General features: G+C 34.7%; 1 protein-coding gene across 12 annotated transcripts in view; it reads left to right on the forward strand.

The window, feature by feature from the left end:
• The window catches only part of ULK4 (unc-51 like kinase 4), a 218,383-nt gene that overhangs the window by 26,325 nt on the left and 168,969 nt on the right, over positions 1-23,089 (forward strand). For all 12 annotated transcript variants that reach the window (XM_090142412.1, XM_090142409.1, XM_031590361.2 and 9 more), the window contains exons 18-21: positions 8,447-8,554; positions 12,078-12,161; positions 16,945-17,106; positions 22,526-22,708. In XM_090142412.1, coding sequence (XP_089998538.1) covers positions 8,447-8,554; positions 12,078-12,161; positions 16,945-17,106; positions 22,526-22,708 — 537 coding nt within the window. The remainder of the gene's footprint in view (positions 1-8,446; positions 8,555-12,077; positions 12,162-16,944; positions 17,107-22,525; positions 22,709-23,089) is intronic.

Raw genomic sequence — 23,089 nt, forward strand, 5'->3', positions numbered from 1 at the left:
ACATGGGAATTCTGGATTGCTGGACCAACTGCTAAGATGTTTTACCATATTTGTGGGAAGACTCTTTTTTTTTTTTTTTAATCTTCAGAAACTTTAATTATATCAATCTAAATTAGGCTTGCTTTATTTTTGAAGTCAAAACCAAGTCAGTAGTAGAAAATAAGAACATTTAAGTTTGGTAACTGAAAAGTTACATTGCTGATTCACGATTAAATCACTTTTCGTGATTTTGTCTGAATTGCCTGAAGAATGCGAGAGGTGTACTTTTGTAAAAGAGATGTAATTGACTCTATTCATAGAGACAGATAAGTTTACTTTTTTCTAAAGACACAACAATACCTCTTTTTTTAGATGACATCAGTAAGGCTGCCAGTAAACCTCTTTGCAGTATTCTTCAAGTTATTGTGTTCTTATACTAAGAATGTTTTGTTTTCTTACACAAATCTATTATTTTGGGGATAATTAAGAGTGATGCTGCTAGGACCTTTTTTCAGTCAATAAATGCATACATTTCTAGAACAGTTGCCTCTGATGTTATGGACCAACATAATGAAACAGGAGGCATTGCTTTCAGAGAAGCCCTCATACGCAATATATTAAGTAACAAAACACTTTCTTTTTCTTAAAACATTAAAACAATGAACAAAACCAAAACTAGTGGGATAAGTGACACTAACACATCAGCCTAGTCTGATGGCTGTGACTGCAATTCTCAGTGAGCTCTCAAGGTGTCCAGAGACTTTTGATGACATTTTATTCTTCCTGTGCTTTATCCTTGACAATAGTTGTTCAAAATGTATATTGTCAAAAAGAGATGACATGAAAAAGGTGTGGTTGTGAAGCAAAGATTATTTTTCTTTGGCCAGAGAGGAATTGTGAAAGAGACATTATCAGATTTTTGAGTTGAGTACCTGATTGCAACTCTATCTATTCCTTCTGAAATTTTGTAGAGAAAGCATGGCTGCACATTCTTTGCTGTTCAGAGTGCTGTGTTTAGCCAATGTATCAAAATGCATACAAGTATTTGACTTGAGTCAGCGCTGCCTTCCTCATACCCTGGTGCCAGCTGACACAGCATTAATAGTGCACTGATGGTTTGGTTCCTGCTGAGTGGTGGGTGTGCACCTTGGGCTTCTCCACAGCATTTTCACATTACATAGTCATTTGTATTCATATTACATAGACATTTGTTCTCATCAGTTAACTATTTGCAAATTATTGCAGTTAATAAAACAGTTCTTACAAAGATGTTGTTAAATAATGACTTCTTTAACCGTACAGATAGTATTTGAAGCTGAAGATCTCAGTGCTTCACTGTTAGAGTGAAATAACAATCGTATGTGGTATAAATGCAGCTGCTCAAGCTGTTCATGACATTTTAATAATTCCTTTTATCTTCTGTCCATTGTAATGTAAATGTACAGTGGGGAGTTCTAAGTCTTGCTTAATTAAAATATTTTTTTATATTTAAAAGTAATATTTTAGTTATTTTTTCACTATAAAATAATCACTTTCTAAGTAATAATGTAGAAGTTATACTTCTGTATTTAAATCTCCAGTTATTCATATGTCCTAAATTATTCCCAGCTAGCTTTTATTGGAGAACAACTCCAATTGAAGCTTACTGCATAGCAACTGTCTAACCAGTAATTTCTTTTAATGTTAACAGTAATTAATGTATATTGAGGACTAAATTTGCTCCAAACTTTTGAGGTAGATAGGTCTTTTTTTTCCCCACCATTCCAGAGCAGGAAATATGCAAAGAAATTTTGTGACCCAGTAGTTACTGTTAAAGTAGGATGAGCACAAATATTAGGCTGATAATGCAGTGTTGCTCTGTAATCATTGCTCTCCCTTCAATTTGGCTGCATAGAAAACTTCAAAATTTCACAAATACGAGGCAGCTGTGTATTTTTTACTCTTAGTAGATTTGGTAGAAGTTGAAGGAGAGATTTCAAACTATTTCAAAGAAGGATGAAATGCCTAAATCTTCCTCCATTAGGCAGAGGTGATAGAAGAATTGTCTGAATTCTTCTTTCATTTTATGCTACATCTGGGATTTAACAGCACGTATTCTATCCCAAGTTCTTATGAAAACAGTACAGCAAAGCATGAATATGGAGTTCTGTATGGTTGTGCATTATGGGGCAGAAAGAGCTGAATTTATCATCTTGTTGTAGATTTAAATTAGATTAGTGTTCTTTCATTAGAATTTTTGGCGTTGTGCATAGAAATTGGCCTTTGCTTTTTGTTACTTTTGCTGGTGTACTGTGGGTAAATATTACAGAACAGAAAATGAAAAATAAAGTAAATTTTAAAATGAATAGGTTGAAAACACTACGTTTCTCTGATGTTTCATTTCTTCAATTGAAACTAAGTGGAGCCTTCTGTCAAGAGCTTTTCTAAGTATCTAAAATATTTCTAACATATTAAAGAGATAGAATACAAAGTGAAGAACTTCATGTATTTAAAAAGACATTCCTAGCAATTTTTTTTTTACGTTTATTATGTCTGACATTGGCACTGTGTGTTGTCTCATATCTCTTCCTATTTTTTCATACTACTTAAGTGTAGAGCCAACATCTGTAACTTTATAAAGAAATGGATATGTGACAGATGTGCTTGGGGCATGACAGGCCAGGTGAACTGGACATAGTGTTCCTAAAATAGCCTAATAAAAACAAGTCTTTTTTTGTCTGTGGAAAAAGTGAAATATTTTTGGTTCTTACATTGTCATGGGTATCAGCAGAACCACAAAACACATACAGAAAATGAATCAGGAAGTTCAAATTCTTACTGCGAACAAGAGAGACCAAACTGAAGATTTCCATGCATAACCTTCTTGATGTGAAACACCGCTTCTTCCATTAATTCTGGAGAGCACATTTGTGCAATTCTTTTCTATTTCCTAGCATAATTTTGCTAGTATTTTCATAGTCTTTACAAAGTTGCATTGTACACTATTGTGGTCTATACTGTCTGGATATTAGATTTCATTTTTTTACTTAAAGCTTATCATAGCTGTGGATTGGGTTTTATTTTTTCTGATAGTTTTCTTTTTGAGTTAGCTAACTGTCTGGTTATTGAAATGTCTATCTCTTTCAACTAAGTATATGTAGCTTGAAGAATGAACATAGTCTTTTTTTCCACCTTGTTTTGTCTTTTGTTTGCAAATTTATCAAATTGCAGATAGTAATAGGAAAAGAATATCCAGCTTCTCCCTCTTAAGCCCATAATGGCTTGATTGGCACAAGTGGGCTACCACAAATTTCTGTGATAGGCTTTTCAGCTACCACCAATCTGCAGTTAATGCTTTTTTTCAGTTTCCTGCAGTCTTTGATTACAGCACTAAAAGATGTTCAAAGCAGCCTCAGTGTTATGCAAGATCAATTGTATATTTGTTGTACTACCAGCTTTTCCTCTGAATAGCTGAACATTAGCCTGAAGCACATTTGTTTTTTTGAGAAAGAAATTTCTAGCCAGGTGGTCTGGTTGTCTCCTTCACTGAGTAAAATGAAGGAACTTGCAATTATCCCAGTACGGTTTGGGTTCGAAGGGACCTTAAAGATCACTTGTTCCAACCTCTCTCAATGAACGTTACTAATTTCAAAGAAAATAATAGAAAATACGTGTGCCTATATAATTTTTTAAAGACATGAGGTAGTCTACATAGAACAAATAAATGAATGTAAGCATCTCTACATGAGTGTTTTATTGATGAACTTAGGTAGTGTCCTCTCCATGGTTTCTAATTCAAGTTGATAACAAACACGTTTCCCAGAAGAAAAAGATGATCCAAAGTATATCACACACAGAAAAGAATAAAAATTCAGAAATGTATCATTTGTAAAAGGCACAAATGAACGGTAGAAACATGTAAATAATAATGATAGAGAATGATGCAGAAGCAAAAATGAAGAAAACAAAAAGAAAGGGAACTACCTGTTTAGATGTTCCCGACAAATCCTTTGTGAAGATTGATGTATAGAACTGTAGTAAGCATTTTCAGATGTAACTCTTCAGCTGATGGTCACTGACTGCAGTTTTGAAGGCAGAAATCTCCTAATTTAAAGACCCTTCACTTCTTGGACACTTAAGTAATTCTTTTCATTACTGCCACTGGCAAAATTGAAAGCAGAACATCCCTTCTGTTTGAGACAAGTATATTTACATGATACTTCCCATCATTAAAAAGCTTCAAACTTAAAAGGTGGGGGAAACTGAATTGTTTATGAACATCTTAAACTGTGGTACATCTCTCACAAGGAGGAGAAGAAATAGCTTTTTGTTTTTCTAAACAAAATAAATACACAGGTGGTGTTTGTTTGTTGCTGATTTTTGACTTGGTACATTTTTGATTTGTTAGTAAATGTTACAGATCTATAATTAGGAAGGTTGCCCCCAAAAGTACTGCCTTCTATTTATTTCCATGGAAACAACAACAGTTACAAAGAACGCAAGAACATTATTTAATAGAGAAAATTCTCAGCTACAAGATGTTATTTTTCAACAGTCATCACTGGTAGTTATGCATTTTTCCCAGCAATGAACAAGAGCCTGTATGCCATACTCATAAAAATCTGCACCAATGGAGTTAACCCACACCTTCATAGCTGCTATGACGATGTCATCAATAGGAAAATGGTGCCCACACAGTCCAATTTTCACTGTACTAACGTCCTCTGTTTGGTCGTGTAATGGAAATGCAAAGTCGCGGCCTGGACCAGTGACTGAGCACCCATTGCAAGGCAGGGCCAACCCAGGGGAGCTCAGTGCATGCAATGCAGCTGAGTGACTGGAAGGGGGTAGAGGTAGGATCCACCTCCCAGGCCCTATTTAAGGATTGGCAGTGGAGATGAGGGTATCTCATTTGGAGTTCCTTACTTTTCTGAGAACTGTATAGGCCTTTCCAAGCAGTTTCCTTTACTTCTGTACTCACTGCTATCCCATCTAAGCAGATCATCCATTGCTTTAGCCTAAGACCTTGCTGTTCTGCTGTCTTGTTATGCTTTCTGTCACATTACAGGTCTCCAGAAATATAATGTAAGTGTTGGAGAATGCCAATGGGTGTAATATTTTCTGCATGAAGGAATTCAGTTCCACACCTTTGCTTCAGATGCACTTCCGTGTCACACTGCCTCTCTCCTACCATCTGTTGTATGGCAGTAGTGTGGAACTGAATACTGTAGTGAGCATACAAGCACTACTGTCATATCACCTTTGATCTTATGGACTAACTTAATAAAATGGGAGGAGTTACTTTCAGTAACGAGTCCTTGCTAGTTACTAATGGTTGTGTCTTGTTTTCAGTTGGGATCTCGAGCTGATTACAAAGGGTGTTAATGGAATCTGCCTTTGAATTTTAGGTTAGCTGCTCCATTTGTCTGCGAAGGCCTTTTCTTATAACAGTTACATAAAATTCAAGAAAGTAGGATTTTTCACGTTCAGTCAACTTATGGATGATATTCCACCTGAAGAAACATTATACATACTGCACCTTAGATGTGTTATCCTCCCTAACCCAAGCCACTCTGTGATTCTATGTTCTGTGACCCAGTTTGTTCTATTCAATGTAAAATTTGTAAAACTAGAGTATCTTGCTTCTTCAGGCTCTTTCTTCTTCTATCTGCATCCCGAAGAAGAGTTTGACAGAACTCTCTATCTGTTTTTGTCCTGTCACTGCCCTCTTCAGTCAAGTCACTCATTCATTGGATAGCTTTCACTGAAATGTAGAGAATCACAGGAATATTTGGATCCGACACCTGCTTAAGTCATCCCTTTGAATGTTTTACCTATGCATCTTAGTGAGAGGAAAGTAGGCAATGTGTTTGAGATGTTCAGAGAATGCTGGTCTCTTCTTGGTTCTTCTTATTTCATTTTAAAAATAAGTACTTGGAGTAAATATAACTGTAGTTTCCTTTCTGGGTAATGGTAATGCAGTTATTGTATATGGTGTACTTTCTCAGCCTGCTGAGACTTATTTTCTCCAAGGAAATTGAGGTTTCCATGGCATTACGTGCATATGTTTCACTATGTTTGTCTTCTTGCAAGAAAAAAAGAGGAGTAATTTCCATGATGCTTGAGGCATAGACAGTTTTTAATCTCTGTAAAGGTTTGCAAAATTACAAACGTAACTTTTTACTTTTTGCGAATGCTTGCCAACATTCATACCGACAGATTAAAGATGTAGTAATATGGTAAATCTGAACATTGCCACTTAAATAGTAATATACAAAATACCACCTCTTTTTGAATATGCTGTAATTTTCACTTCTGGACTGATAAGATGTATGGGAGAATTCTAGATGTAACTTGAAATGGGTTGAGAATCTGCTACAGATAATATACCAACTCCACATTCTGTTGTTGTAAATGAAGGTAATGACTGTCTTTCCAGATATGAACCAGGCATCTTTCTTCTCTTATGAAAGCTGTGCTACATCCATCTGGCTTGACAGCTACTGTAAGAGGTCTAAGTACTATACTAAATTTAAGATGCTTTTAGCAGATGTAGGACTTGAAGATCATTACTACTCACATCAGTGAAAGGGAAAATGTAGAGAGGTTGAAAGGAAAGAATGTGTTATTGCTGAGAAAAGAGTTTTATTTGTCAGACTGTGAAATTAACAGAAATTTGCTTTTTGAACATTTCTTTTTTCCAGCTAATAGACTTCATTTGTCTAAAATTCATACCATGCTTTAACCTGGTATCAAAATCTCTGGGCAGAGATTTTAATGTAGTTATTTAGACTATATTCATTTCCTTGTGAAAGAATGAGCAAGTATTTTAAATCTGATAAAAGTCACTATTATCAGGAACAGAAGTCACTTGTGTACACAACATAGCAGGAAATAGCTTGCTGTCCTTTTAGGACATTTAATATGCATCGTTAAAATACATATTCATGAATTCTTTATGTAGTAGTATATAATTCTGAATTTTTTTTATGTGATCATATTGTGCATGTAGTATAGATGTTGCATAGCTTCTGTTGCAGAGGAGCTGCTGCTTAAGTAGGGTTAACAGCACAAACTCTCTGATCAGTATGTGACATGCTCTGTGAGATCCTGCACTTGGGTAATGTTTGATTACTCAAATGCTTTCAGTGAACAGAGAGTAGTCACATTGCAAGCATTAGGCTGTATGCAATTTAAAGAGGAGGTATTGTGTGTCTACAGTAAATATAGGTTTGTATTTAAAATACCAAAAACATCTTTAAGGATATCAAGTATCCTCTGTAATGTGGTAATTATTTGTTCTGCATTAGCTCTCCCACACAGTTCTGTAGATCTTTGGATTCTGGTAACTGTGTGTTTCTTGTTACGTATCTGCTTGCAGTTACTCAAATGACCCTTCAGTGAGTAAGCTTTATAAAAAATGAATGGAGGTAATCAGTATAAAAAAATCATGCAATTCATTTATTATTATTATTATTTTTTTAACAAACATTCTGTGGTTTTATCAAAAGTCAGTTAGTGACTTTATTCAGATCTTCTCCTGTTCAACAAACCATTTCTTTTATTCAAATAAAAACTTCAGTTTATTGTACAGCTGGCTGCCTTTTTTGCAGGTTTTTTTTTCCTAATGCACAGGGAAGAAAAAAACTTAGTTCTTGAATTGTCAGCTTTCTCAAGTTTAAGTATGAAGTGACAAAAACAGTAGCAGTGGATGAGCTTATTGAAACACACTGTGTTTTGTGGTGAGACAGCTGTGCTTGGCTGTCCAGAACATGGTTTGTCTTTCAGGTTACTGTCATCCCTGCTGAAACGTACCACTCTCTGCCTCACTGTGCTCCCATCCATGCTTTGGTCTGCATAAATGTTCAGCAGGTGTCAGTGAATGTCAGTGGGTACAATTGTTTCTGCATGGAGGAATTCAGTTCCACACCTTTCCTTCATACCACTTCCGTGTTGGATGCCAGTCTGTCAGATTGCCCCTCTGCTGCCTTCTATAGCTATATGCTTGCTACATAAGGGAGCATATTTGGAGACTTGGCTGTATCGCAGCCAGATTACACACTGTTCAGTTTAATGTGTGATAGCTAAATGGTCTCTTGCTTTCGAGACTGAGCCTGTCATTAGTCAAGTAGGACAGACTTTAACCTGATGTTTGTGGGAAAGTGTTTTCCGGGAGGAAAAATTATAAGGGTTTGTGTGTTCTGATTTAATATCTAAAGTACAGCATTTTGTTCATTCTGTAACCTGACAGTGACAATTTATCACCTAGGCTATTTACATATTATATTTTTGTCCATGTTCAATGTATATGTGTTGTAATTATAGTTTTCCTTCTGTTCTTACTAAATCCTTTGCAAATGGCTGTTTAGCAGAATTGAAGAGTACATCATCAAGATGGCATTTCAGATAAAGCTGCTGTGACCTTTAATGATTCATTTTGCTTGAGAAAGGACTATATATGTTGTTATATCATTTCTTTGTATTTTAGGCATTTATAATTCTAACTGAACTCATCAGAGAGAACTTCAGAAATAGCAAATTGAAACAATGCCTTTTACCAGCACTTGGGGAGCTTCTTTATCTCGTAGCCAGCAAGGTAAGACTGTCACAATCCTTACAAATTTCTGTGATTAACTATAAAGAAAAAATTACTATTGGAAGTAGGTAAAAAATCAAGAAAGTCTGTCATCTCTATTCTCAAGAGTTTCTTGTCCTTGTATGTTCTGTAATACTTTATCTACTTGTTAAGTAATGTGCTAAGCCAATCTTGTACTTCCTCTGATGTAAATTTAATTGCAGTCTTCAAATATAGAATTTTTTAACTTTCTGAAACAATTCTATCAGTCACTATAATGACTGCTGGCCTCCAGCTTGCAGATCTAAGAGTTAGCCTATCTTAGCTAGCGATGTTGATTAAGCAGGATGCATAAGGACAACCTATGATATCTATAAATCAATATATCTAGTTCAATTTAGTTCTTATCTTAGCATGTTTGGATTCACAGTGCTGTTGGAAAGAGACTGGGCTGATCTGGCTAATGTCAGATGGAATAATGGACATATCTGACTAGGACTGGTTTAAAATCTTTGGTCTAAAAATATTAATATGCTTTAAAAATGAGTTAATTGTAAACAAGAAGTACTACCAGTAGTAGAATTGATGATGAAAGATAATGGTTTGCAAGAGCTGTCTTTTCACCTATTTTAAGATACATTTTTTTTTTTTTTTTTAAATTAGAGGTGAACATGACTTCAACAAAAGAAACTTAGCACTAACTTAGCTGCCTCTCTGAAGTGTTTGTATTAACTGCATCATCTTATTGGTCTGAATGCTGTGACATTAGTTATCAGTTTGTGTGTGAGGTTACTTGTTGAAAGAGTGAAAGCACCAAGTAGGTTTGTATTTGGGCTTCCTGATATTCTGTGTCCTTTGCATGTCCCACAGAATGAAGTGGTTGCTTTGGTTGTTTTTTTTTTTTTTTTTTGTAGGATAGCAAGCTTCATTTGCTGGTTAGAAATTGCTAAAATGTCTGTCAAACATGTGAAGTCACAGAACATGTCCTCATACTGAGAAATTGTTATGAAAGTACTTCTACAGTGACAATTTATTTTAGATGTTTTCACTTTTTTCTCTGTTTTCCTTAGGGGAAAAAATTATACTTATCAGACAGATTGCAAGCTATTTCATTTTTAACCACTAATAAAAACTCAAACTTGATATATGGCAAGAGTATTTTGCACTGCTTGGTTTTATTTTGAAATTAATCCTTACTGATTAAAACAAATCTGTCTGTGTTGGCTCTATAACTGAAGAGATTAGCATGTGCTAACCCTAACACATCCTTTTCTTATGAAAACATCAGCTGAGAAACTGTTAAGTCTGCATGTATTTATAAGCTTTGCAATGTTTGAAGCATATTAACTTGTTTTTAAATGAAAGCTCTCTGTCATGTTTCAGGAAGAACTATAGCAACGTGTTGAATTACTCTGAGTTATAAGAAGTTATTAGAGAATGGGAAAATTCATCTGTGCTTACAATCTTAAGGCACTACATCTTCTTAAAACTTCAAATATATCAGTGTGATTTCTATGCTTGGAGAAACTAACACGTCAGTTACATCATTATTTTTCTTTTTTTAAAAAGAGCTCTTTATTAAAAAATCATTTTTTTACACTGTACATATGCAACCTCAGAATAACATAGTGTGGTAGACATTTACTTGCTGTTTAAACTGCAGAACAGGGTATGAAGTGACCTTGTCAAGATCGTACACCAAGTCAGTAGTAGTGTAATAAGAGCTAACAGAAATGTTTGTTCCCAGTTTATATTTCAAACAGCAGAGCCTTATCCCTTAACTAATTGAAGAGAACAGAACTGTCTGATTCATTAAGAATTATACATCAACTTTATAAACACTTACCAACTGAGCCATAAACTTATGGGGCTGTGCCTTGCTTCTATTTGTTTTTGTTTTTTTTTTTCCTCTTGTGGTTTCCTAAGTGCTTCTATGTCCTACCTCAATATTAGATAATGATAATTTATTTTTCAATTAGCATGAGCATTTGGTAAATCATAAACTATCAGATGCTTAATCTGTCAACTATCTAGGTGCAGCAAGATTCATTAAGTTATATTGCAGGGTCCCTGGTTGCAGTTCTGCACTTTAGAAAATTCTGGAAGAAGTCTAAATAACCACAGTGCTCCTTTGCAATCCTTAATGCTGATACTGTGTGTACACTTGCATATGAGATCTCATTTATAAGATCTTGCACTCTGTATCTGTATTTCTCTTTCAAAAAGAAGCCAAGAGCAAATTGTAAGCAGCATGAGTTGACTACAGAGAAGATGCTCTGGTCCTCTTAAGTAAATTGCATTAAGGGAAAACTTTCAAATTCTATGTAACATTTCTCTTCCTTTTGCACTGTTTTATTTGGGTGAAGAACCTGAAGTTTAATCAAATCAACAGGAGCTCTGAACAAAAAGTAGGAAGCTCTTCAAAAGTTTGTGATGTGGGTAAACTTATTAAATATTAAAAATGGTAGGTATGTTTAGATAATTAAGAGCAGTACTAAATTTCATTTTTTTTAAATTTCTGACTTGAGCCTAAGCCTTGTAGGAAGCCATTCATCAGTTTGAAAAATGGAAGAACTATTGATATTTCAAGATTATGTCATTTCTTAAAGCTTTTATTTTTTTTAGCACATTTAATACGTGTAGTAGGAGAAAACTGTTCAAAGCTTCTTATTTATCAGATGACTGAAATGAGAAACAGGTTCATGCTGGTTCCAGCACAGGCTGTTGTTTTAACTTTCTTAACTCCTAGTCTTGTCCTTCCCTTTTCAGATAGAGACTATTTTTTTCACAGTTGTTAATATCTCTGTGCTGTTAGCCTAGATATGGAGCTTGCTTTGGTCAAATCTTAATGATATCCAAATATCCACTTTTAAATTTGATAATTTACAGTAGACTGCTTGAGGGAGGGGAAAAAAAAGGAAGTTAATTCACTTCTAATTGCAGAATCAAAATGCTGATTCAAATAGCAGTGAATCAGTGTCTCTAACTGTGATTTCAAGGAAATACATGTAAAGATCTTGGAACACAGCTGATTCATAATGAAGGATATTCCATGCAGTAACTTTAATTAAGTACTTTATGTCTCTCTGAATGACTTTGAATATCTTTTTTCAAAGCAAACTTACTTTATTTTTGTTGACAAACAATTATTTTGTTTGGTATAATTAAATCACATTTAAAGAGAATCATTATTGCATTTCATATTCAGTCGGCCCTTTCTGAAGTAATCAAAATGATTGAAAGAGCCCCCAGATCATTCTTTGTGTGTGAGTTGGAAGGAAATGATGAAACGAGGAAATATTAGGACAAATTTTGTTATGGATTTTGGAGACTACGTAAGTAAAATAGTAAAATGCCAATTTCTTTGCTGCACGTGGAATAAAATAAATTGTTAATACTGCCTTGAAATTTAACATATTTTCTAGCATACGATAATTTGAAGTGTGTTCAGTGTGAACATTAATAAGAATATTGTACCCATTTATGTGGCTGAGATTATTGTGATTTTTTGATTTAATCATTTCTGCTGTTGGCTTCATTTCAGGAGGTAAAAAAAGAGCACCCCAGAGAGTGCTTGGTTGTTCCCTCAGCAGCTTACACTGTGCTAATGAGGTGTCTTCGGGAAGGGGTAAGGCACTTTCATTGTCCTCAATAGAATTTCTGCACTGTAATAACCCTTTAGGCATTGTGTGAGATTGTAGCCTGCAGCATTGCAGTACCTTGTCAACCAAGGTACTCTTGAATTTAAATAATCACGATAAGACCATGACCTAAGCAGAGATGAATGTAAAAATTCAGTGTTGTTCTCTGTGCATCCAACAGTTATGTACTGTTGCTTGGTTTTGGGAAATGGTAAATAAAAATTACTGTTAGTAAATTTAGTAACACTGTGACTTTCTCATGAGAGATGTTCTGAGAGCTTATAGTATTTTCTTGCAATTTACTTTCTGTGTGGTACATTTTTAAATGAGATTTAGTTTTGATTTCAAGTGTCTGATACAGTTTTGGAAAAGTGCATTGTTATCCTACTGGGTTATTAGTGTACGAAGCCCCAAAGCAGTAATTAGTTTTATTGTACTACATACACTATGCTGTAATCTTAATTTTTCTTGGTGCTGATTTAGCTGTGTTACAGAAAGGAAATAAAAACATGCTTATAATTCCATGTTGTAAAATGAAGAGGAATTGAGTAGAGGATTGGTATTTTCTGTTTATGTGAGACCATTTGACTTTATTTTTGCCCAGGGCAAAGCTCAAGGCAGAAAACATGACGGAGGTTGCTGGAGGGGGGAAAGCAACAGAAGTACCTTTTTTTTCCTCTTTTTCTTTTTGAGATCTTTATTGCCTACAGATTGTGATTAATAGAGAAAAGGTCTAGATGCATTTTTAACATCTTCAAATCTTCAGATGATTAAGAACACACACAACCATGTTTGTATTACGGGGTATTTGGAGCTCATAACTAAAAGTAAAATGTTATTCTGAGGTACATTAGTCAGAAGATATTTAATGATAATTTGTGGAAAAATTTTCTATTTCTGTATTTTCAATGTTCACCCCTTAAGATTCACCTAAACTTTGTTTTTTTGGATAGTGTTCATACTTCTCATCCATATTGCTTTTTGATGTTTTTTCACTTTCCTTGTTCCACGTTCGCTTGGACTATGTTGCTTTGACCTAATCCCTCACTGAAGCTGTGAAACTAAATGGTGAGCCATGCATGCTGCCTCCTTTTAAGCCTGTGTGAAGGCAGGAAGGAGCTACCAAAAAGTAGCTTGGAGCTTGGTATCTGTCCATTTCTGCTTAAATAGGAGGGTATGTAAATACAAGCTAACATGAGCAACAGGTTCAGTAATCACTTCATAGAACCTGGGAAAAAGACCCAGGCAATACAGTTGCATGGATGAGTTAGTATAGATAGCTGTAGTTAATTGTCTTGCTCACATTAGAATGTGTTTAACTCTCATTTTAAGCAAGGCACCTGGAGAAAGTATTTGAAACAGAAATAGTGAATAAGTTTTAAAAGGTTAGTTTTGTCTTATGTGTTTTCCAAGGTGCTGCAGAAGCAGGATTTTAAATAAATTAGAGTTTCTCATCATGTAATTTAGCAGGCATTGTTATCTTCCTTTATGAGGGAGCAAGATACGAATCAAAGGTTTTTGGTTCTAATCTGATGAAAATTTTAATAATCAAAGCTAACTTTAAAATATAACTGCCAGTATTTAATATTGGGCAATAATACATGTAAAGCAATCATAGAAATGATTTCTAATGTATATTCTTAACTAGAACAGTTCCTTTACAGTGAATTTGGACCTTGTGTTTTTTCTCAGAAAGTATGGGATAAATTATATTACAGAAGTCATACAGTCTGAATCATATACTCTTCATCACTTTAATTTCCTTAGATATCAGTTCTGTAGTTTACTAATGGATTTAGCTATAATAAAAAAGTAATAGTCTGTATTGTATACTTCTTCTCCAGCTCACTGGCAGAATGTTTATTTTTTATTTTTCCACAAAAGGTATTTAACATTAATATTTCTATGTGTTCCTTCTTTAGCATTAGATTACAATTTTTTACCAAACATTTAATTCTTGCTATAATGAATGCTTAGCGTGATACAGCTTTACTTCCTTAAATTATATTTGTTTTTTTTTTTTTTAATGCTATCTGTCTTCTTAGATTAAAGGAAGAACTATATGGAAGTTGATTTAGAAAAATGATGAGATTTTCAGTCAGTTTTTCTGATTTTTTTTTTAATCAGTATTACACTTCTACCAAATATATTTCTCTATGCATCATTTAATATGAAAAAATAATAAAATATTTTAATATTTATTTACCACTCTAATATTTGCTTTCTTACTCAGAGCTCCTTTTCACTAAATTTCCACATCTGACCGAAACAGACACTTCTGCAAGTGTTTGACGTGACTGAAATTTAGAAACTGTCTTTCAGTGCAATTTATAAAACTAAACATAAAGCTAAAACAGTGAAAGTGGATTATGTGCTTCTTTTGATACAGTTCTACTCATATATTTTGATTAGGCGCAGTGACACAGAACCTCTTTATTTGTATTTTGAAGAGTTTTTGTTTTGGTTTGGTTTTGTTTTTTTAATTCACTAACATAACTTATGTTTTGATAACTTGACAGAATGAGTCCTTTAGTTCTGAGGTCAAATATTAGTTTAGGTCAGACCTCTCTTCTGGAGAGCTAATTAAGCAGAGAATGGTGCAAGTCTTAGTTGCTTAGGCAGTGCTCAGAAATAAATCTCAGGGGAGTAAAGACAGACAATCTCAGATGGCAGTAAATGGAATTATTAGGAAAGCCTCATTGAGTTTTTAGTGCATTATGACTATACCTGACCTTTTTCTAGCCAAAGGAGCAGGACTATATACCAAGTATATTAATTGTTGCCACTTGTTCAAAGTAGCAATGGGGACTCAATTAGTATTCTTAGTAATCACATAGTATGTAAGAGACATTTTACTTGGCTATTAACATTTCAAGTACAGATTTGATTTTTAAATTCATACAGTTAATCTGATAAATCTATGTATTTTTTACCTTAACTGTAGGAAAAAAAAATCAGAAGTTTCATACAAAAATAGATTTTAAATGAATGTTAGTTACATTAAAAAAGAAAGGAGGTTTTGGGAAGCTGAATTTTGGTAAATGTATGTTCTAGCTAGATAGTTAAGAGACAGAGTTGGTGCAGTATATTATGGTAATTAAAATGTAAAAACAGCCTAAATCTCCTTTGCTTTCATGGCTGTAAATCAGAAGGAAAAGCAAAGGAGTTGGTAGAGTTTTACAGCAGAGCATAATTGGTTTAAGTGAGAATTGGCTTTGGTATTTCTTCTAAATATTTTGAGTAAAGCAGAAGTTCTTTGGAAGAAAACGAAGGACTAAAACAAAAACGATGAATAAAAGCTTAATAAACAATATTATACTGGACTTCTGAAATACTCGTGCATCGGTGTCTATTTTAGAATGTCCATCTGTCGGAGGAGCAATGAGTACTGAATGTATTTTTAATGAAGTGCACGTTCTCCATTTTTGGATGGCTTTTCTACCATTTTCTGAAAGGTTTCTTTATCATTGCTTATAGTTGTTGGTGAGTCTGTTTGTGAATGTCAGAAATCCAAAGGGTAGTAGGATAATGTGGAGATAAGTATAAGAAAGAAATCCATTTGGTATTATAATGAATTATTTGTGAAGCCAGACTATGAGGTAGACTTGACAAATTAAATTGGTTGTCCTTCTCATATTAGAATTAACTGCTGCTGAACTCAGGAGTGCAATTTAAGACATTGCTGAAAGACTTCACCTATTTAGAGTTAAAGGTGGAAGTAAGGTGGGATGATACACTGCCAAACCAACACTGGGAATGAATCTTCCAGTTCTCTGAAGATAAAGAGTCTCCTTTTAAGTGAAAGCAGAGTTGGAAAAAAATAATTAAAAAAAACACAAAAACAAGCAAAACACAGCAAAATCAGAGATATTAAAAGGAGCATTTAAGGAAAAAAAAAAAAAGACAAGAGGGAGAGTGATCTAAATTAAGTTAATTTGTGACATCTGTGGTATGCTGATGTCTTGTCATTCTGACGTGGTTTTTATTCCTTGTAGAAACTGAACTCTGAATAGTATTACATAGGTACTACAGCTGTGCTTGCAGACTGCCTGAGACACGCATTGATAGCTTTATTTTTTTTATTAAAGAATCAGTTAGTGGTTTTGCAGATAAATGACTTGATTATTACTAAAAATAGCTTTCAGGACTGTGAATCCCTTAGGGAAATTTAGGAACTGCTGTAGCAAATGGGACCCAGCGGTTTATCATAGACATTGGTCAGGATTGTCTGCTTACAAGCCCAGTTATTCCAAAATACCCTTTTCTTTACACTCTGAAGAAGGCCCTCTTCTTTATCCCAGGGAATTGTTCATTGTTTTTAATAAGGAGAGTTTGAATTATTTAATTTTATTTCTCGTAATGTAAATGTACATCTCGTAATCGTGCTATTCAGGCACTATTTTAATGGTAAATTTTGGCACACACACATTCAAGAAACAGTGATCATGGAACATCTCTTATGTAACAAAGCCTTTTTTTTTTGCAGTGGCAACATTTAATTTTGTGATCACTTGGAGCAGAAATATTTTGTGTTAAATTATACTTGTATTAATTCTTTTATTTATAGTGAGAGAGAAAGCAGGGGGTGTAGAATTTGTAAACACATTGTTGTCACAAGATTTCCTACAAAAAACTTTGCCAAATATGAAACGAAAATAAGAAAGCACACTAATAGAGTAGACATTGAATGAAACATGGACATAATAACTAGTCTAAAAACAAGCCAGAAACATTACAGATATAAGTTTTCCTTTCCCATTGTTTCTATAGGAAGACCGGATAGTGAACCATTTGGCAGCAAAGATCATTGAAAATGTTTGCACTACTCTCTCCTGCTATGCACAAGGATTTATTACAGGAGAAATCGGACCTGTCTTATGGTACCTTTTCACACATTCTACCATAGATTCTTTGAAAATAACTGCTCTTTCGGTAAGAAATTTCCTTTCATGATGTAGAAATCTTTAAGGTTTTATCTGGAAATATAATTTGCATTGAAATGAAAATGCTTTTGAGCCTGCATTCTGTGTGTGCGTATATTTTCTGTCACGTTGAACTGTATTGCAAATAACTGATAGGAGGACAAATTATGCACCAGTTTGAATGCTTACTGTTTACCAGTTTACTGTTACCAAGAACAGACCAGTATGCCTAAAAGGGCTAAAAGATGGATCAGAGAGACGTGTTTGTTAGTTGGCTTACAGCATTTTTATTCATATTTTTTATTCCTCTTTGCAGCAAGTGAGAACTGCCCCCATTCATGTTGTTCTACATTCCTTGACATGACCTGTAATTGAAACCTAATATAGCTGCCTATGTTGAAAACAAGTGTATGGAAAGACCTTGCAGTTCATTATTTTCTTGAACATGCGTTTCCTATGCTAGAGGTCATGATTCTTTTTTGAACATTTTAATTCATGGAATCAAGAAATTCTTCCTGATTTTTTTGTGATGTATTTTACTTCAGGAGTATTTATTTGGTTTATAATATACTTCATAGAATCACACAGGATGGAAAAGACCTTAAAGATCATTGAGTCCAACCATGACAAGCAAAGAGCTATGACACGTAAACAAAAGGTTAGGAACAAAAAGATTTGTGAGATAGACAATATTTACCAGAGCTGTGAGTTTAACCGTATCTCCTGTTTACAAAACAAAAGCTGTAGCCACCAATACAGGTAACATTTCAGGACTGAACAGTAATTTGACTTAGTTTAAATGAAGTGTAATAGCTGGATGCTGATTGCCTGAATAATGTTCAGGCTCACTGAGTTTCTGGTGGCTTTGCAAATAGAAAATGGTTAAGTTGCTATGGTAGTATGTACATAGACACATCTAGCAGTGAGGTAATGAATGAGAGAAAATTAAAACATCTAAGCATGTTGAAGAAACAAACGGTAGAACAAAATATTGTTAGAAAATACATATATTTATTAAATATTGACCTCAAGATGCCTTTTTGGCAAACGCTTGCATGGGAAATAAACTGCTCAAACACGAGGAAAATGTGTTGACTTCTAAGTACATTTTATTTAACAAAATATATGTTATAGAAGGCTATAAGTTACCATATTTATGTTGTACTTCAAAATTGAATTGTCTGACAGCCCTGGGTTGGCACTCATTAGCGTTACAGCAATGACATCATTTTTGCCAAGCTCTCACCCTGCGATTATTTTTTTTTCAAGTTTTTTAATTTTTCACTTTTCACGTAAAATCAAAAATGTAGCTGTCAAAGCCTATTTGTCTTCAGGAACTACTCTGCCATTCCCTCTTTTAGGTGGCATATGTTAGTATCGAGGCATGTTTTTAAGGTCATGACAGCAGCAATTACTAGAATTCCCTAAAGAAAAATGATTTGTTGAATGCTCTATTAGATTCATTGGGGGAAGACCAGGTTCCTCAAAGTCCATGCTTCAGTGTCAGGCCATTCATTTAAAGAGATGACACCAAGTTGTGTGTGCACAGGGTTCTGCTGAGGCAAAAATCTCCTTAGCATCTTGTACTTGAATATGTGCAAATGTGCAGTATAAATGTACATAAGGAACATATAGAAAACAAACCTTGTTTCCAACTTTTTTTTTTTTTAAACTGTGAAGGCACAGGCTTACTGGAGATCACACTTCTCACTTGGGTGATTGCTAAGGTTATAGTTACACTAGAGGTAGGGCTTGCTCCAGGTCAGCATAGTGGTGAGATTTGAATGAAAGCAACAGGGAGAAGGACTATAGGAGTATGAAATGTTTGTTCTTCTACATCACTTGTTTAGCTGCTCTATTTCTTGATGCTTTTTTTTTTTTTTAAAAGGCAGTTATTGCTATATGTAGTAAATTCCATCTTCTCCTTCCATACATGTCATTTCACATAAGTGTACTTTTTGTCTGAAGTTGTTACTGGATTTTCCCCTCTACTTTTTTGGGAAGTGTACACCCTTTACCAAATGTTTGAGGTATAATTATTGTATGTTACATGTATGATCAATGAATATACAGATATTATAATTAAAAAATATACAGGAAAGTTAGGCTCAACAGGTTATCACACCAAAGAATAATGGATGGAAAGCTTACCCTTGTCCTAGGCTCAGTGAGAAGACTCCAAGAGAAAGGATCTCCAGAAGAGATCCTTCCCTGCTGGCAGTCAGCTCTTAAATGGCTCTAGGAGAGGTGCAGCCAGGCTCCACGCCTTCCAGCAGCACAGCTGAATTGCCTTCACCTGTGCTCTGTGGCTGACTCATTGCTCACCTCAGGTGATCAATCAGAGGTTCAGGCTGTTGCATAAGAAGTGAACTGAGCTGCAGCTTTCTAAAGTAAAATATACTAAGGTGTTCCTCTAATCCTTTTGCTGCTTTGTAGTTAAACACCAAAGGAACAAGAGGTTGAACTTTTATTTATTGCGATTATTATTCAAGACCTGATATAAATCATGGCTGTGTATTAATACAGCTGGGGTTTTTGAGCACATTGTCTGAACTTTGGAAAACACTCAGATAACCAATTGATATTGAAATCTAATGCAGGTAGCTCTTTTCCTAGTTGAATTTTATAGAGATTTAAGTAACATACAATTTTTTTGAAGTAACATATTAATGTATTCTCAGTTTGTATCATACTATTTATTTTCTACATAAAATATCATTGTAGCATATTGTTGCCACAGATATGCAGGCATTATTTATTCTGCATATGATAATGTGTCCTACTATGTTTTATCATGCTGTCATTCCTGCCTTGTTTAAATCTATCCTGAAGAATGTATTCTTGATTGACGTGTATATTCACTATAAAAAGCATTAATGTTAAGAAACATGTATGCTATATCTTTACCTGCAGCTAGCACGTCGTCTGCAATGTATCTCAGCAGTAAGGCACTATGGGATTTTACTTATAATTATTTCAATCAGCAACAAAAATATATCAGGAAGACTTTCAGTCCTCAGCCACTAGCATCAAGAAATGACACTTTGTGTTGTCCTACCTGTCAGAGGTGGCAAATGGAGATTGTGTTTCAGTATTTTTGCTTGCTTTGGGGTAGTCCAGCCTGCCTTAGGTAAACATAATACAAAAATGATATCATTTATTGTTTTGCTAGATTCAGAATAGAAATAATTCAGTAAGATGCCAAAATGACATTCTGACAAGCTCAGCAGCAAAAATTTTTTTCTAATATATTGAAAGTTATATCCTCATTTTTAAAAAATAATTATTGATGTTAGGAAATATCTTCTGCTGGAGAAGTAACTACTTGAAACATAAGCCACTTCCATGGGGAAAAAAAAATACAGGGGAGCTCAACAAAATTGTTTTCTTTCTTTTCTTTTTCTTAAATAATTGATGCTGAATAGTTTCTTTCTGCGACTTAGTTACCACAGATGCATTAAAGCATTCATTCTCAAATTTGAGATACGTAGAGTGCATCCTGAAAGGATGAATGTTACCTAGATACTATATAGCACATAAGACTGGGAAGCAATGGATAAGGCACAAATACTGTTAAGGATGGGGCTGTGGGAGAAAAAGTGCAGACTGGATGGAGACCAAAAATGGCAAAGTTCATTCTAGGAGAGGCTCTACCAATGCCTTTCTCTCACTGCAATCATTTCTTGTTCAAAGCTGCTTCTGACAGAGGATTATGTAAAGTCTCTTCTACTCTTACCTGTTATCATTTCCAGACCCTTGCCCAACTACCCCCCCCCCACACACTTATCTCATCTGTTTTCTCAAAATACAGATCTGCTGAAGTGGTTTATGAGAATATGTCTTCTATTTCCCATAAAACTCCATCTGCTTTTCTGCTGAAGTGTTCATTTCAGTCATTCAACAGAGCACACGATGACAACAGGAGTTTAAAGTTTCTATCCTTTGCTGTTAGTGGGATGGAGCTTTCCTGCTGTCTCTGAAGCTGCAATACAGTCTTAGGAGACAGCCGTGTCTCCACAGGATTTACCTGGAGGTTTCTAATGGCCTTATGGCTGTGGTTACCTCTTTTTTGACCAAGTCTGTAGCAGGGAGCTAAAGCACTGGCAACTGTAGGCACCATACTAGTGTAACAACTTTGCCACTTTTGCTTTGACGCAGTTTGTCTCTGGGCCTCAACAATTTATGGTAATATGCACCTCGAGGATACATTTAGTGAATACCTTGGCTCTGCTAATTTTGAGAACTCTGACTAGAGATGAATGGTAGAATTGTATCCTTGGGGAAATAGACACTGATGTACTTAGAAACAAAGACTGAATGCCTATCTTTTAAGGAAAAAAAAAAAAAAAAAGGGGAGGGAGGAGGGGGAAGGAAAAAGCTGCAATCAATATTATTGCAGGACCAAAAAGGACAAGGAGGAGTGGGTATTGAGTAGGTGAATGGCAGCAATGAAGTACCTGTTTAAAGACACGTTATAGGTTTGTCTTTTTTGTTCCTTCTTTTTTTCTTTTTCCTCCTCTTAAATGAGAACTTGCTACTGAATGGACACTGAGTAAGCAGCAGTTTCTAAATATAGCTGGTTAGGAGAGAGCAAAGAAATGATGATATTGATTACTGCTCACAGAAGAAAGTTGCCCGAAACCAATTCAGGCTTTCACACAAATCAAATAATTAATCTGTTTTATTATCCTAACGCTGCATTCAAGCCATAGATGACTAAGTGTCTGAGGGATTGTATTTTCCTCATCTAGATACAGCAAAAGCAGTCACAGTATTATGAAGGTTGCACTTCCTGAAGCACTGAAAGCTGAAAGATACCTCGAGTTGAAGGCTGATCCACTCTGGAGGTCATTTGAGAATTTTTGTTAAGGAGTAGCTAAGTTACTACACACAGAACACTCCAAAATCTACCACTTGGTAGAAGAGTTTCTATGTTTGCTGTACTAAATAGTGTTCCATAACAAATATTTAGATCTCAAGTAGATAAGCTGAGACTTTTAGATAGCATTTAGATAATATACTCTTATATCAGATTATAGATAGCGTCCAGAAATAAAGGTAGAATAAAGATCTCTTATGGGTGACATCTCTTTATTTTCTGCTACCTGTGCTCCTTTTTTGTGCAGTATTATCTAATATTGCCTACATTCTGTATTGATATGAGTTCCAAGCATGGACTGTGCTGTTGCAACATTATCATCCTCTGGTGGAAGAGAGTAATATGACCCTACTTGATGTTGTTGTACCAAGGATTTCAGTTGCAGCTGTGTGGGATGTAGAGGTTTATAAGAGTTACAGGTGTCTTAAACAAGTAAACAAAATGTAGTCCTTTCCCCTTATGTTTATCGTATGAAGAAATGGTGTAAATTCTTAATTAAAAACTCTATTAAATTGTATTAAATAACAATATTTCTGTTTTGCTTTTGTAGGCTTTATGCAGAATTACTCGTTATTCACCCAGTGCTTTCCAGAGTGTCATTGAGAAGGTGGGATTAACAGCTGTACTAAATTCCTTGCTAACTGGAATATGCAAAATACAGCAGTACATGCTCACCATGTTTTCTGCAATGTTGTCGTGTGGAATTCATCTCCAGAGGCTGATACAAGAAAAGGTTAGATTTCAGATTAATAGTATTCAGTGGCATGGAAATTCATGAATGAAAAGTTAACAGTTTCTTCTAGGAATGCTTTTTCAAAATGCTTAGCTCAGTAACAGCTAAATATCTAAATAGCAGAAAATTTAGGAACAGATCTCTCAATTTTCTCAAAACTAAGAATTGTGAATTTAACATTTTAATAGAGGGAAAAAAAGGGTTCAATGATGTCCTTCAAAAATTACTACTTACAGAAAATTACTACCTGTTCATGTAATACAGATAATGTGTTATTTTTATATTTTTGTTTGTTGAAAATATGAATAATGAAGAGTACAGTGTTTCTTATTCTCACATCCTTTATAGCTGATACTTGTGTGTGTATATATTCCTACTACA

The sequence above is a fragment of the Phasianus colchicus genome, chromosome 6, assembly GCF_987193195.1.
Source record: "Phasianus colchicus chromosome 6, bPhaCol1.hap1.1, whole genome shotgun sequence".
Taxonomy (NCBI): Eukaryota; Metazoa; Chordata; class Aves; order Galliformes; family Phasianidae; genus Phasianus; species Phasianus colchicus.